This window comes from Lineus longissimus, chromosome 5, assembly GCF_910592395.1.
Source record: "Lineus longissimus chromosome 5, tnLinLong1.2, whole genome shotgun sequence".
Classification (NCBI taxonomy): domain Eukaryota; kingdom Metazoa; phylum Nemertea; class Pilidiophora; order Heteronemertea; family Lineidae; genus Lineus; species Lineus longissimus.
The window spans coordinates 20,314,611-20,329,623 of record NC_088312.1 but is presented as its reverse complement, the minus strand read 5'-3'; the positions used below and the strand labels follow the sequence as shown (position 1 = coordinate 20,329,623).

At 42.7% G+C, this 15,013-nt stretch overlaps 4 protein-coding genes across 7 annotated transcripts in view; 2 read left to right on the top strand and 2 right to left on the bottom strand.

The window, feature by feature from the left end:
• The first annotated feature begins 265 nt into the window (after positions 1 to 265).
• LOC135488400 (protein AMN1 homolog) lies at positions 266 to 3,810 on the top strand. 4 transcript variants are annotated; one of them, XM_064772998.1, is made up of 7 exons: positions 266 to 378; positions 1,028 to 1,160; positions 1,491 to 1,635; positions 1,871 to 2,088; positions 2,342 to 2,398; positions 2,860 to 2,971; positions 3,188 to 3,810. In XM_064772998.1, exons 1-7 carry the CDS (start codon positions 272 to 274, stop codon positions 3,262 to 3,264), a joined length of 849 nt encoding a protein of 282 aa, XP_064629068.1. In that variant the 5' UTR covers positions 266 to 271; the 3' UTR covers positions 3,265 to 3,810. The 4 variants fall into 4 exon arrangements, with proteins under 4 accessions (XP_064629068.1, XP_064629069.1, XP_064629070.1 ...); XM_064772999.1 differs by having other exon boundaries at positions 271 to 369; XM_064773000.1 differs by having other exon boundaries at positions 319 to 448.
• A 267-nt stretch (positions 3,811 to 4,077) lies between these two features.
• On the bottom strand, positions 4,078 to 8,764 carry LOC135488399 (uncharacterized). Its single transcript, XM_064772997.1, has 7 exons — positions 8,369 to 8,764; positions 7,814 to 7,982; positions 7,389 to 7,577; positions 6,590 to 6,828; positions 5,986 to 6,201; positions 5,171 to 5,348; positions 4,078 to 4,715 (listed from the first exon to the last, which is right to left on the bottom strand). The coding sequence occupies exons 1-7, from the start codon at positions 8,613 to 8,615 to the stop codon at positions 4,556 to 4,558; spliced, it is 1,398 nt and encodes a 465-aa protein (XP_064629067.1). The 5' UTR covers positions 8,616 to 8,764; the 3' UTR covers positions 4,078 to 4,555.
• A 287-nt stretch (positions 8,765 to 9,051) lies between these two features.
• On the bottom strand, positions 9,052 to 13,279 carry LOC135488099 (uncharacterized). The gene is made up of 7 exons (XM_064772535.1): positions 12,533 to 13,279; positions 12,136 to 12,304; positions 11,684 to 11,872; positions 11,147 to 11,385; positions 10,527 to 10,742; positions 9,906 to 10,083; positions 9,052 to 9,646 (listed from the first exon to the last, which is right to left on the bottom strand). The coding sequence occupies exons 1-7, from the start codon at positions 12,792 to 12,794 to the stop codon at positions 9,487 to 9,489; spliced, it is 1,413 nt and encodes a 470-aa protein (XP_064628605.1). The 5' UTR covers positions 12,795 to 13,279; the 3' UTR covers positions 9,052 to 9,486.
• Positions 13,280 to 13,629: 350 nt separating this feature from the next.
• LOC135488175 (zinc finger-containing ubiquitin peptidase 1-like) overlaps positions 13,630 to 15,013 on the top strand; it is a 34,906-nt gene continuing 33,522 nt past the window's right edge. The window contains exon 1 of the mRNA XM_064772660.1: positions 13,630 to 13,713. The gene's annotated coding sequence lies outside the window, so the exon portion shown is untranslated. The remainder of the gene's footprint in view (positions 13,714 to 15,013) is intronic.

Genomic DNA, 15,013 nt, shown 5'->3' with positions numbered 1-15,013 from the left:
CAGTGTACTACATGTGCACGTCTTGATACCTCTGGTTGGACGTTGGTCAGTTAAGTATAAAGTAAGCAGTGGACCTTGTCCTTATTCCTGTGGTATTCTATTAAGATAAGGCCCTGTCATACAATATTCAAACTCGGACAGTGACGAAATTTAGATTAAATTTCGCGGGTGACGACACTCCTGTCCAAATTCTTTATTTAGATATGACGACGAATTTCTTCGGCCAAAGCGAGGCTGCTGGGTTTCCCCATATGTCATGCATGTAAACAACATGGCCGGGGTTCTGGACCAAGAAGTGGCATTTGCCCGTAATAAACAGCATTATGCCGCTACTGAGATCGGGAGTCGTGGTGTCACTGCTGCAACATTGTTAGAAGAGTAATATACAATACCAGGACACATATTTTTAAGCTACTTGACTTCGTTTTGCCTTACTTTTGTTTATCAAGTACGACCTGTCAAAGTCAAGTGTCATATCATAATCATGCTCATGCTCATGCTGCATAGTCACAGTGCCTGCGCTGCGCATGCAGTCCTGAGTTGAGTTACAGTATCACCCTTTTACTATCATCCTTTCTGTGACCGTGCTTCTCGCCATTACCCTACTGCATGTTTGTTCACTGCCACTGGCCGTCGACGTTCCAATCGTTTATTGCACTTGTCTGCATCCAGCCATCCTTTAGCAGGCTATCGCATTCACTTCTACGAATTACGACGTCGACAACACAAGGCCTATTAAAAAACATAGGATTTTGTGACCCAGTCACGTTATGATATATAGTTATATAGCAGCTATACCTGGTTGCGTAAAAGATCATTTCCAATTGGCCTCACATCCATGTCATTGATTAGCTAGCGATGCGGATGTGTCAAACTTCTGGTATCCTCGTTGCAGTGCTGCTGCACATACCGGGTGGATATGGACTGGCCCGGGGGTGAGGGGAGGTAGAGGAAGGCTATCCACATCCATCTATGACCTTGTGCCCCTTGTCCCTCAAGTAACAAGCAAAACTTCCCATAATTACAGATCTCTCCGTGCAGTCATGAAGAATATTTCCTTTTACATCAATGACACACAAAGATTGCCCATGAACCTCAGGGACAGGATTCTCGGATTGATGACCAAGAGGGGTCTTTTAACTGATGACAATATTGGAAAGGTTTGTGTTGGAAAAGTGCATTGAATTTGAAGCTTCAGTTCCTGCAGGGTTCCAACCACCATTAAAAAGATATGAGGACAGGAGACTCTTTGGTGAAAATGCAACCCATAGTATGAACATTGCATTAAATCTGCTCCTGAAAAAATTCCTCTCTCCTTTATGCAAGTGTGTTCTTGTTGATGCAGAGATCGACCTCTTCTTAATATAGCATGTGTCCTGGGTCTCAAATTCGCGCTCCAAGGATCAGAATTTAAAATACATGTATTGCAATGTGATGCTAAAATGATGCATGGTCTTGCAAATGAATTGAATAAAAACATGACATTTCAGGTCCTTCATCCCAATGTAAAAAGCATTGATCTAAGTGGGTGTGATGTCGGTGATGTGGGTCTCAAGAAGCTGTGTGTCTGTCGCCAGCTGCGAAAAGTAGATCTGAATGCCCTGAAGGAACCAAGGACAAATATAACAGCTGAAGGTATGTGTTGAAACTTGCTGGTCAGACTATTCTAGCCATGAGAGCTGCAGTGCATAGTCCAATGATTATCACCTCTGGCTCAAGAGCACTGCTAGCTTTTTGGTCACATTTTGATGACTGCTGTGGAGGCTCTTTCCGAAAGGGTAGAAATATGTTGAATCACATTTGAACTTCGACAACACTATTTTTATGTAACATTTTTAAAACTGGAAAGTAATTCATGAATATTTTTTAGGGATAATCCCAGTTAGCCAATCCTGTCGCAATTTGGAGGTTGTGTATCTTCGACGATGTCCATCTATCACCGATGAGGCAGTTATAGCATTGGCACAGAATTGTCCACGTCTGCGAAATTTGAACATTGGTGGATGTCCATCAATCACTGACAGATCTCTGGAGGCGCTTGGAACAAATTTGTCACATCTGAGGAGTATAAATCTCTCATCCGCCGATGTAAGTCGTGGTGACTTTCGTAGTTACAAATCTTATCATAACAAACTCCTGGCTTTAACATACCATGCCCTACGGCTCCAATATTTGCCTGACTGAAGAAATCTCTGCCACTTTTTTCTCTAATAATAAATGCCTCTTATTTCATCGATAAAACCAAGGCTGCTCAATTATTTTTTGAGAAATCAGACATCAACAGGAATAGACTAGGTTCCAAAAATCCATCTCACTTATAAGTCTCTTGTCCTGTTTTCAGATTTCAGACAATGGTGTGTTCCGTCTCGTTTCTGGTAGCTGTAAATCAACATTAATGGTAAGTCTGATTTCACACTCCTTTTACTGCTGATTGAGGCTGAAATGGAAATCTGATATATCCTCATAAAATAGGATGATCCTCATTTTTTGTGCAGAGGTTTGCTGCTTCTCTGTTATCTGCTGGTCTTTGTTTTCTTACCATTCAAGGAAACATATCCATGGACCATAGCCTGGGAAAAGGAAATTGAACTCCTGGGCAATGACTAAAAGTACCCAGGACATGCACATTCATTTTAAGAGTGGTCCGAGGTTGTACGTGCCAGGACAAAGATAGTGATAAAAAAGCAGAGCTCGACAAGAGTAGAGGCGACAAAGACAGTGCCTGCAAATTGGTGGCAGCGTTTTGCCTTGGTGCCCATGATGGTGCTTCCAATTGCACTTTGTCCCGTTTTGTTGAGTTCTCAAAATGATTCTCAGTGTCACGCCCTGAAAAAGTAAACTAATGACTTTATCTTTTAGGAGATTCACATCAGTAATTGTCGTAACATCACTGATGAAGCTGTGGAGGCTGTCACAGTGAACTGTCCTCAAATCAAGATTCTTCTCTTCCATGGATGTCCAAATGTTACAGGTAAGCCATGGCACTTTCATCCTATGCCTGTCAGAAAGTTGGACACAAACTCATGTTTTGGCAGATTCTAGAAATGAACCATTCAAGACCAATATCACTGTCCCTAGTCAAGGTGGTGTCCTGTTAACAGAAGTGTCTGCTAGGAAGGTTTCTCTATACGTACTGGTACATATCCCTATCCAAATTTATAATTTTCCACTTCTATTTGTTCTTCAGATCAGTCAAGGATTGCCCTGGAGGAACTGACAATGGGGAGTCAAGCTGTGAAACAAGTCACGTGGACTGTCTATTAATGACACCTTCTTTCTTAAATGACTCACATAGTTCTGATTGGTTGTTGTTGGGACTGATATCGAACTGGAGGTGTTGGGTGGAGCTAAAATGTAGGCCAAACTGAGGCGGTGGCCAAGGTTTTGGGCAAAATGACAGGTCCACACGCGGGTCCACTCTTCTCAGTGTTTTGTCTGGTACCCATTTTCATGATGTTAGTGTTTCTATTTGCGATGTTTTGCATCAGGGAAACACCATGCCTATTCTATTAGGGCTGAAGTAAGCGGCCTTCCTGACCATTGTCGGCCTAAAACTGATAAAGAATAGAATCAGCATTGTTATCCAGTGTTCTGCAGGGGCTGCGCAGGCCTTGACATGGCCTCTGTAGAGAAAGACTGAAACAGTATGACCTTGCTTTGTTCTATTGTGAGTGGTGGGAAGGGGGGGGGTAGTTGTCTAAAACCTTGTAGGATAAGCATGAGGTTTTTCCGATGAAAGAGGGGATACTGTTACTGTTGATATCTTTCTGATCCGTCCATTAAATAAACTTCAATAAGTGAATCCTCTTACATGCTCTCTTGTGTTGATATGTTGAATTCATGTTAGCTTTCAAACAGGCCTTCATGTAGTATGTTTGGCCTTCTGACGAAGGTCCTCACTGGTTTTCTGCTTCTGTAAATGCCTTTGTTTTTGCCAGACTGGTATTTTCCTGTTTTTGTCATATATTTTTTTGTCTTGGATCCACCTTGGTTTGGTCAGCTACCTTGCTATCTTGAGCACCATGTTTACAACTTATTAATTTGGACACGTGAATTGATGAACATTTTATAATAGTCGTACTTCCACCTATCAAATCCCCGTGTCTTTTGCGCTTACACCTATAAATTGCCGTGTCTAAATAGACCCGTGTGTCAAATCCCCGTGTCTATTAGCCCCATCGAGCTCGATGGGGCTAATTTAGACCCGTGTTCAACACAGGTTTTTTGATAGGTGGAATCTGAATAGACACGGCAATTGCAAGTTCTAAGATCCGGCGACAGAGGGCGCGGTATAGTTTCCTCGGTATTGCGCCCCCTCCAACGGGAAAGAAACACAGGAGAGCTCCCTACCTACAGCGCACCTGTCGCCGGGGCTATTAACCATTATCTAACACAACTGATAGGTGTAAGTGCGCCGCGGGTTTTTTGACACACGGCGAAGACACGGGTCTTGAAAAAACACGGGGTTTTATGATAAGTGGAACTACGACTAATATACTTTATTTACAACAATTACAAAATGCATGTACATTTAAAACAAATGCGGCTTCCAGTACTAATGTCCCTCTGCAGCGTCGATATTGACATAGCACGGCAGAACAAAGGAATCAGGACTGACTATTCCTTCAATCGCGGCGTACGTCGCTGATATTCCAACCAGGACGGCTATTACCATAATCTCATAGTGGAACACTCGCTGGTGGAGAGAGATTGGCCTGGAAAACATAAAAAGAAAGAAAAATATGGTACAAATATAAACAGCTAGTCATGTCACTCCATTTGCACTTAATTGAGATAGTTATGTTATTCCATGCAGCAGAAAATACTCAATATTCAGGCTTGAATCATCTCATGAATCGGCACTAACATACCAAGGATATTTTTAGAAATGATAAAAATATCCACATATGTAACAAGCAGTTGTGTCCTGGATGTGACAAGCCTAGTACATCCCCGGTTGTGATAGTCCATTTTGCTGATGATTGCCTATTGAAGTACCTTATGGTAGTGTTCACATGACATAGTCATTCAAGTGGATTGAAGACGATGAAAACAGGGCAACCTCTACTTGGGGAATAAAAAAAATGAGAAGACGCCCAAACCAATTGGATGAGCAAGAAATACTCATTTTGAAATCTTAAACTTGAAACGAAAATGCTCTGTGACCTACCTTTTATTGTCATCACAGAGCTTATTATATAGTAAGACAGGGAGGAAAAAAGCCAGTAACGCAGTTGTAGATCCACCTATTAGGCCCAAGAGGTTGCCAAACTTTGGGATGGTTTCCGCTACGAACAACGTCACCAAAGTGATACCCGTACGACAGAAGATTCTTTTGATATTGAAAGCTGAAAAGAAACGGGACAGGAAAGAAATTTAACCGACAGCATTTGGCATTTAATGTAAAACCAGTTAGGGGCCGTAACAACATTGAGCGTTGTGCAAGCGGCACGTTTATAAAGTCGTGACAGTTCCTGGTCGACTTAATAGCTTGTAGAGGGAGATTAATTTTGCCGGTGGAACCTCTGACGTTAAGCTTCGCATCCAAAAATCGCATCAGAGTCAACATTTAGGACAAGTGGCGCATGTGCTTTTTTCTGTGGCTATCCGTACGGACGCGGAACCATCTCAAGGTTTACAGCGATGACTGATGTGAACGCTCACTGGCACCTTGCGCAGAGGTACAAGGACAGGCCAACGGACGTTAAAAGTGTCTGTTGGCTTCAAAATCTAGCAGCTCAGGCCTCAATGGACGATTTAGCGTCCATTGGATGCTTCGGGAGAAGACAGTTTATTTCTCAATCAGTCGTACGGACGATTTAGCGTCAATTGGACAGCCCTCGCCTAAAGTGATGAACAAGAAAAGCCAATGCTTGCAGCGCCAGGCCTCAATGGATGATTTAGCGTCCATTGGATGCTGTGGGAGAAGCTTATACAAAGACCAATGTCGGAGTATCATAGTCAAATAGTCCGACGAATACTTACAATGGTGTATATTAAGTGCTTGTTCAAATTCTTGTGCGATAGGGTTAATGATGATGACATAACCAAACATGAGGTGACAAATGATCAGAATCTGGACCACATAAAGGGCTGGTCCGTTGGCGACTTCATAGATTGAGGTCAGGATGTTCTCATTGACGTTGGTCCCGAAGACAAAGTAACCAGCCGCAGTTACTGGCAAGTACATGCACAAAACGCCTGAAAGGAGACCAATTTGAGATTGTACATCTTGACCCTAAAGTTGTGGATCCACTCAGCCGACCCGGACTACGTTACATCACTCCGTATGAGGAGGGGAAGTGATCCGACGGACGGAGTATCAGTCATGCATGCAGTGATGGTTCAGAATGAACAATGTCTACGCCGAATAATGGCTTTGGTAGCAACCTTAAAAAGCAAGTTTTTCTGCCACGTTTCGTTCTGAAGCAATACGATAAGTGTCAGTGAAATGCCCTGAGCATTCTTTAAATGGTGACCAGTGGCTTATGTCGATAGTTTACTATTGACAGACTTGAGTTCTATTTCTGCAATACGCGACGACAATTTTGAAAGACAAATCGCCCCACTGGCTAACCGCAATACTTACACATGAAGGCTGAGAAGACTGTCACAGTGAATCTGTCTGGCTTCTTCATATCGTGTTGGATCGTGGGGAAGATGGGGTGATTGCCAAAACTATAGAAGATTGTCCCCAGAGACAGGAGGGCCGGTTTTACCTGGATGGGCCCATGGTACACCTCGACCTTGTCCTTTATTACGGCTGTATTCACGACGATGATGACGCACGCGATGGCTGTAGTCACCAGGGCGCCGATAGCAAGGGGCCTGTTTGGAAAAAAGAGAATAAATTGACAGTATTGACAGTTTAAAATGTTAAGAACATTGTTTACTTCTTGCCGATAAAAATCGATGTAATGTAAAGTGATCGTAACGAGGGCCATCAAAAGGCCGATAACCAGCCATTGTTTCTCTATCTACTTCTTATGGCACAGTGACACACATTTCATTGTTTGTAAATGCCAATCATGGCATGAAATTCTGTAAATTAAAATCTTTCGCGTTTTATCATTATATAACCTATCGTACGTTCAGAGGCCTATTGATCGATAAAGACTTATTTGTACTATCAAGTATGGGTTTGGTGCAATAGAACAATACAATCCCACTAGCATTACATTATGCATTGTAATGTCACTTACAGTACAATATACTTAATCTCACGTACATCACTGTATAATCCCACTTACAGAACAATACAATCCCGCCTACAATACAATATACATGTAATCCCACTTACATTATGATATTATCCCACTTACATTACAATATTATCCCACTAACATCATAATACAATTCAACTTACAGTACAATCTAATTACACTTACCACATATCTTTGGGGCTTCCTAACCACGTGAAGGGCGTGAGGACCCCCACGATGATAATCATCCAGTAACAGAAGGAGACGTGGACGTTTAGGTCGTGCAGGAGTTGTTGAATGATCTCGGACGCCATGAGAACGAACACAACCCCGACCCCGAACAAAGTAACGTTAATACTTATTGATACTAGGTATCTGAAATTGAAATAAAACATTCATCATCAAATCAATCAATTTGCTATTGCTAAGACTTTTCATTCAAATCATTTTTTTTAATCTGAAAATAAGTTATACCAAGAATGTGTAACGAGGAGTAATCTAATAAGATAAATTATTTAATCGAACATCTTTATTAGTCAAATATTGTACTCATAGATGGCATATCCTAGCATTCCACTGATTTGCTGCTGTATCTTTTCAAATCTACAAACCTGCCAAATTTTCCGTATGTCCTGAATGCAATGGCTGGATACGGGTATCTGGTATGACTTCGGTATTCGGGGTAGACCTCACGTAGGATCACCCAGCATTTCCCCAAAATAGCCCCAGTATAGGCAGCCAGGAAGCAGCAGAACACAATCAGAACGAGACCAATCCAACCTAAGACAGAAATTGATGCTTATTTCGGGGTTGTGATGTTTGTGAAGAACACATTTTGTATGCACCACGCATCCGTGGTTGGGATTTTTAAAACACGTTTCATTTGGCATTTGGAGGACAGACATTTAAAAAAACTTCCATAAGGCATATACATTTGTATAAGGGGACTTTGAGAGCAGACATCTGGATGTGACTAGTGCGACAGTCGACATGCACTCCAAAGCTTGGATGTTGGTCTTGCCTCTCCTCATAAATATAGACACAGTGGGCTTCGGGACAGTTCCGTCGCTTTAGGACAGTTCTTTCTGCCACCCAATGAGTAAGGACCTAATTACGTCGGACACAAACTAAACGGTTTTCCGACATTTGATTCAGTCTCTACTCACCTAAACTGTCCACGGCTTTGGGCAGCGCCAGGACACCGCTCCCAGCCATCTCTCCCACCACAAACACCATGGCTGTCTTCATGTTCAACCCTCCGTCCATCCCCTCAATCACCACCACCGCGGATTCTTGGACGTCGTCAGAGTCATAAAGCTCGTCCAGCTGCGATTCGCTTTTTGTCTCTTTCCCGTTTTGTCTCTGGACATGAGCACGGTTGTCCATCCCGCCTGAGGAGTTAATGGGTGCCATTGACAATACTCCCAGATAGCTGCGGGAGTTATTAAGTCAACTAACTTGCTGTCTACTGGTTATCGCGGTATCAGCCGGTCAAAGGCATAGTCACAGGACCCGTCTACAATTCCTTTATACGATCATATGTTATCTGAGCTTAATATGATTTCTTATTCTTATTCTTATTCTTATTATATTTATCATTCACGTGAGACCTCTTTTCATTTGACAAGTCCCATGATCAAAATATCGTCCATGGTCAGGTGCTGTTTATTTTTTGATCAACGATAATAACACTCTCGCACAGTGCCAAAATAAAATCAGCGCCTCTAGTGTCAAGATTGGAGCATTCACGACCAAAAACGACTGCTCATCAATGGCAGCGATACACCTTCTTTGCGTTGATCGTTGCGGTCACCTGGGGTCGGACACATAAGAAATGGCAAGACTTGTCTCAAAAGTATCCTTTTTATTGTTACAAAAGTACATTCATGATTGATTATACAAGCCAAATGATGGACAAAAGTTACTCTCAACCTTTTCAACAATGGTTTTGCCAGCGGGGGAAAACTATGCTCGCCCCAGAGGGTAATATCGGGAATTCAAATTATCGGCTGAGGTGATCGGTATCTTTGATGCATACCTCCATTTTCCCCACCGACAAACCTTTATAGAACTACATGTACCATCCACCCATTATGGCGGAGTGGGTTTGTTGCTGCGGAAAGATGTCCAAGTGGAATCGGGCCTTAACGCTCAATTTGCGTCAAACCAACGTTGGCTCATTTAGTATCGGTAACTGTCGGTTCAGTGGCTAAGTGTTGGCAATATTGGCCTCACCTAAAAGTCATTCCTGGTCCTTGATGAAGCCCTTGTCGTCACTTGTACACTAGTGCCCCTCTGCAGCGTTGATATCAACATAGCACGGCGGCACAAAGGAATCAGGACTGACTATTCCTTCGATCGCGGCGTACGTCGCTGATATTCCAACGAGGACGGCTATTACCATAATCTCATAGTGGAACACTCGCTGGTGGAGAGAGATTGGCCTGGAAAAGAATGGAAATCAAATACATGTACATGTATATCACTTTTGCTGGCAATGACAATCATTTTCTGAGCAATCATGTCAAAATCGTAATTGCGTAAGGGTGTACAATTTGGAAATTCAATTCCGATTCTGAAGAGGACAAAGTCACAACTACGATAACTTTAAGATTCCATATGTTGTAAGCAGAAGTCCAGAATATATTGATTTCAGTTGAATTGTGAGAATCAAAATAAATCTCCTACGATTTTGTCTGCTACCTTTTTATAGTATCAGAGAGCTTGTTATAAAAGAACACCGGGCAGAAAAAGGCCAGCAAGGCAGTTGTTGTTCCCCCAATTAGGCCCAGGAGGTTGCCAAACTTTGGGATGCTCTCCGCTATAAACAACGTCACCAAGGTGATACTCGTCCGACAGAGGATTCGTTTCCAACTGAAGGCTGAAAGGGAAAACGAAGATTTAGCATGCCGACTTATCGACAGTGACAGTCCTAAAGTCTCCTCCTTTGAAGTATGGATATACACACAACGACGGTGGACCGGCATGAGATTTAGGCGAAAGATGCATTTACACGATTATAGACGCCTTGCGTCGGCGTTTTAAATCTTGGAATTCTCCCTCATTTGTGATACACGAACATTTTCCGTCAGCATTGTGTGTCTTTGTTTGTACATGGATTTTCTTTGGTAGGCTTTTTTCAGGGTGTTTTTAAAGTAATGATAAAGGGAGACTATAAGGAGGTGCCAAATGTAGGTCAGATTAGGTTACACAAAGTTGACTATGGGTGTCACTCCTGTCTCACGGTACACCAAAACTGTTTCAATTTGACGCCCAAGCTCCTGCCTAAAGTCCCAATTTAAAGTTAGATCGGAATTGACTTACAGTGAGGTATATTAAGCGCTTCTTCAAATTCCTGGCTAATGGGATTTATGACTATCACGTAACCAAACATTAGATGGCAGACGATAAGAGTCTGGACCACATAAAGGGCTGGTCCATTCGCTACATTGTATATCGATGTCAGCAAGTTCTCGTCCACAGTGCTGCCGAAGACGACATATCCTGCCGCGGTCACCGGTAAGTACATACATAATACGCCTGGAACGGAAGTATGGTAAAATTCAAATACGTATCGGTGAGTGTAACATTGTTCTCTGAAGAAGGTGTGCTACTTTAATTTCAAGATGAGGGGCGACTTATAATCTTGTGGTTACTGCGTCGTATACTCGTATAACATCATGAGGGGGATATCTAACAATCAACATCGCTTGGGTAGTCACTTTTCTACTGCTGCTTACTCCAAATGATCGAGACGTGGAGCATAGCCGATGACCATTCTGGTGCCGATGCAAAATCGGGCAACACTTTGAAACATCGGCTAGCTCGTGATGGGCTACTCATCTGTGGTCAGGGATGGAGCCAATCGGTCTTTAACCCCGACATGGAGGGACTACCTCCCTCTTCCCCACCACCACCTCCCAACTCTGATTTCTCAAACTCACAGAAAAACGCTGCAAAAACTGTCTTTGTGAAACTACTTGGCTCCACCATGTCATGCTGGATTGTGGGGAAGATCGGATGATTGCCAAATGCATAGAAGATGGTTCCTAACGAGAGAAGGGCTGGTTTAACTTGGATTGGCCCGTGGTATACATTTATTTCGTCCTTAAACGAGACTGTCTTCACCACAATGATGATACATGCAAAGGCTGTGGTCGCCAGCGCACCGATCGCAACTGGCCTGGAAAGGAAGTGGAATGGAGGGTGACATGTAGCAATAACATGCCGGCAAATACTATAACTATCTCCTAAAGCTCGAGTTTTTCTATCGCCGTGAGTCAGTCCTTTACGCTTGCTATTCCTATATGGTTTGACATCGCATTGCCCGTCGGTAAACTTCCGATCACATGACATACTACATCTTGACCGCCAAGGTTATCACATCTCATTAATTCTACTTTGTACTCTACATTTGAAGGGCGCTCTCAGACAGGGATGAGTAAGACACTCAACAATTTCACCTACACTTGTATGCTTACCACATATCTTTGGGGCTTCCTAACCACGTGAAGGGCGTGAGGACCCCCACGATGATAATCATCCAGTAACAGAAGGAGACGTGGACGTGGAGGTCGTGCAGGAGTTGCTGAATTATTTCGGACGCCATTAAGATGAAAACTACCGCCACGCCAAATAAGGTAGCATTCATACTAATCGACACTAAGTATCTGGAATGTTGAGTTATTCAAATAAAGGCGAGTGGAGAGGCCAGTTATGGCCAACTTTTATGCTTAGTGAGTTTCTGAATTAGAATTCGAGACGTTCCGTTTGTCAAATCAGAAACGACCAGTCCTGCTTCACCGGAGCTGTGGTTTGATATTAGCCAATCACAGTTATACATGTAGATTCGAACATAATTTAAATGAAATTGAGTGTGTCACATTTGTGTTTTTGGTTTTATTTAACATTAACTTTTTTTAGGAGTATCTACCTGCCAACTTTGCCGTACGTTCTGTACCCAATGGATGGATACGGATACCTGGTGTGGTTTCTGTATTCAGGGTAGACCTCTCGAAGAATCACCCAACATTTTCCCAATATAGCTCCAGTATAGGCCGCTAGGAGGCAACAGACTACAATCAGGACAAGACCAATCCAACCTGAAGACAAGGAGATAGTGATAAGAATACTGAGGACGTTTTCGCAAATCACGAAACGCCAACCTGAACGCCTATCTCATTGTTCGACCTCCTGATAAACGATGTCGAACAATGGGATAGGCGTTCACTTGAATTTCTGCGGGCTTTGCGAAAACTCCCTGTCCAATGACTCTGTTGAACCCCTCGTGAACAATAATTCTGAGGTGTTGAAAGTACTGAAGAACCTACCTAAACTGTCAACGGCTTTGGGCAGCGCCAGGACCCCGCTCCCAGCCATCTCTCCCACCACGAACACCATGGCTGTCGGCATTTTCAGTCCTCCCCCATTGTCCCCCGTCTCCTGAACTTCAGTCTTCTTTTCATGCTCACGAGCCCCTGCTCTCTCTTCCGAGTTCTTAACGGAGAAATTGTTGTCCGCTTCTCCTTGTGAGTAATTTGAAGGTACATCCATGGGCGTATCGCTCCTGTTTTTGCCAGACACAGACCCCATTGTACACTTTCTCTGGGGCAGTGGTGAAACTTCAGTCAGTCCTAATTATCCTGGATCATAAGTCTAATCACCTGAAATCGTTTGAAATCACAAGTAGGCCTACATCCACGATTGTCGCATGCTTCAGATCGCTCCTTTAATAACACCTAAACACAATGGTAAACGACCATGTGACAAAATTCACATTCCAACTTTCTACCGGCTGAACATCTCTCATCACAGAGTTTGTGTACTATTCCATTCCGAAAATCAAACACTTTCACAATAATTCCCAGTCTGTCCATGAGCAGCTGTTCCTGGGCTGTCACATCTGTTCTTACTTTAATTACAATTATACTGATTTAAAGTGGATAGATTTATCAAGTAGGCCTATATTGTACACACTTCCATCAACTTCATGTATTTAGAATCAGCAAAATTGCATATTCCCACTGGCAGTGGTAGTTACCACTCACTGACAGCTGGTCTGATCCTCATATTGGACGCAACCTATGATCGATATCACTACCTTAGTTTCTGGATCACTACGCATGCACATGTTTTATAGTTCCAATAGCAATATGATATGATAATAATAATAATGAATATATAGGGGAATAGGCCAAAACGTCCCCGATTGTCTGTCCTATCTGCACCAATTGTTCATGAATTTATGTCTATGATTGTCATAGTTGTGAACCGGAAACATGTTACCCGTTTTAGTCAGCACATAATACAACGCAAGTGACATTCAATATAAAAACGCACCTGCCAGACTTCTGGGAAGACAGGTTTGGAAGACCAAGACATCTGACGTTATCCCGGTAGACACGGAATCGGTCAACTCACTACAACAGATTTGTTGCCGCTGATGTTGACATTCTGCATCTCGATAAAATCAACTTTTCTCCAATAATCAAGAATTTCCGGCTAAGATAAGGTGTGTTTCTACCTTAATTGATGTTTATACAAAGTGACTGCTGCATCAGTTCAATGTCTGGTGGTGGCTTTAAGAAGAAATGTAGACTTCAACATAGGTGCTGCGGCATTATTGAGACCTTGAGAAATGCACTCTCAGTGACTCTGCTATTGGTCTGGTTGAAGCCTGCTCCTGATCGACACTGGCTCCCTTTACAGTGATGATGCCTGACCATGCTGACTGAAGAATTAACATAATGTACAGAGCAGAACGAGTTTACAATCCCCGATCACACCCCAAAAAAAGGTCATCGGTTGACTAACCAAGCACCACTGTTCAATGGATTTATAGTTGAATGCGATCAAACTACGTCATTTCCGATCGGGGATTCTAAAGTTTAGCCGTACAGAGCTTCTACTGTCCCGGCTATTCTGTAGTTAGGGATTAATCGTCCTTCAAAACGAGGCTGAGGACCATTTTTAGAATCGCCAATCGGCATTCACCTTATTGAAAAGGTTCTACCGTAATTGCTTTAGGATTTCAAGTTCTTGCCAAAAGGGTGTGCCGATGGTCAACCTCAGAGTATAGATTCATAACGAAGTTGTTAGACAACAGTACCTGCCTGAAGTTGGCTTCTTATTCCTTATCCCCGATTCTCAAGTATACTCATCCTTGTTCCCAATTTAATGTGAGCGCTAAGCCAGTAATTCATTAGTGAGGGCTAAATACAGTTATTACTGGCAAGAAAGGCCTATACTAACCCCAACCATAACCGTCCGAGGTTCGGGAATAAGTAGAATCAGGAATAAGAAATAAGGAACCAACTTCAGCCAGGTGACATCAGTGTCAACTATAAGTTAGTTCTACCTTCTGTTGGTAGATGGCTCTGAGGTCTTTGTCACTAGTTGCACTATTTTTCTCCGGGTCTCGGAAGTATTCAGTGTTCCTTTCTCATTCAATCAATTTTATATGGGATCCATAATTTATTAGAGAACTTTTTCTCTCAACCTTTTTTCGCCTCTTTCACCTCTCGGCAAAATTTACAATCTTATTCTTAATGCCTTTTGGGCAGAAAAAAACGGAGTTAGTGTGTGTTTTATTCAGAAACTGGTGTTGTGCAAATCAAAAGTATGACTCGTAACGTTTTCATTCTTGCTCGCTTTTATACCGACTTAGGCACGAAAAATAAAGGGCAGGCGATATTCCCCAAGGATTAAAGGGACAATATAGGCAGAAGCTAGACAGGCAAGATAAAGTTACGCAAAGTTGCCAATAGGGGTCTATCACGTCTCACAGTACGTCGAAATGATTCATGATTGTC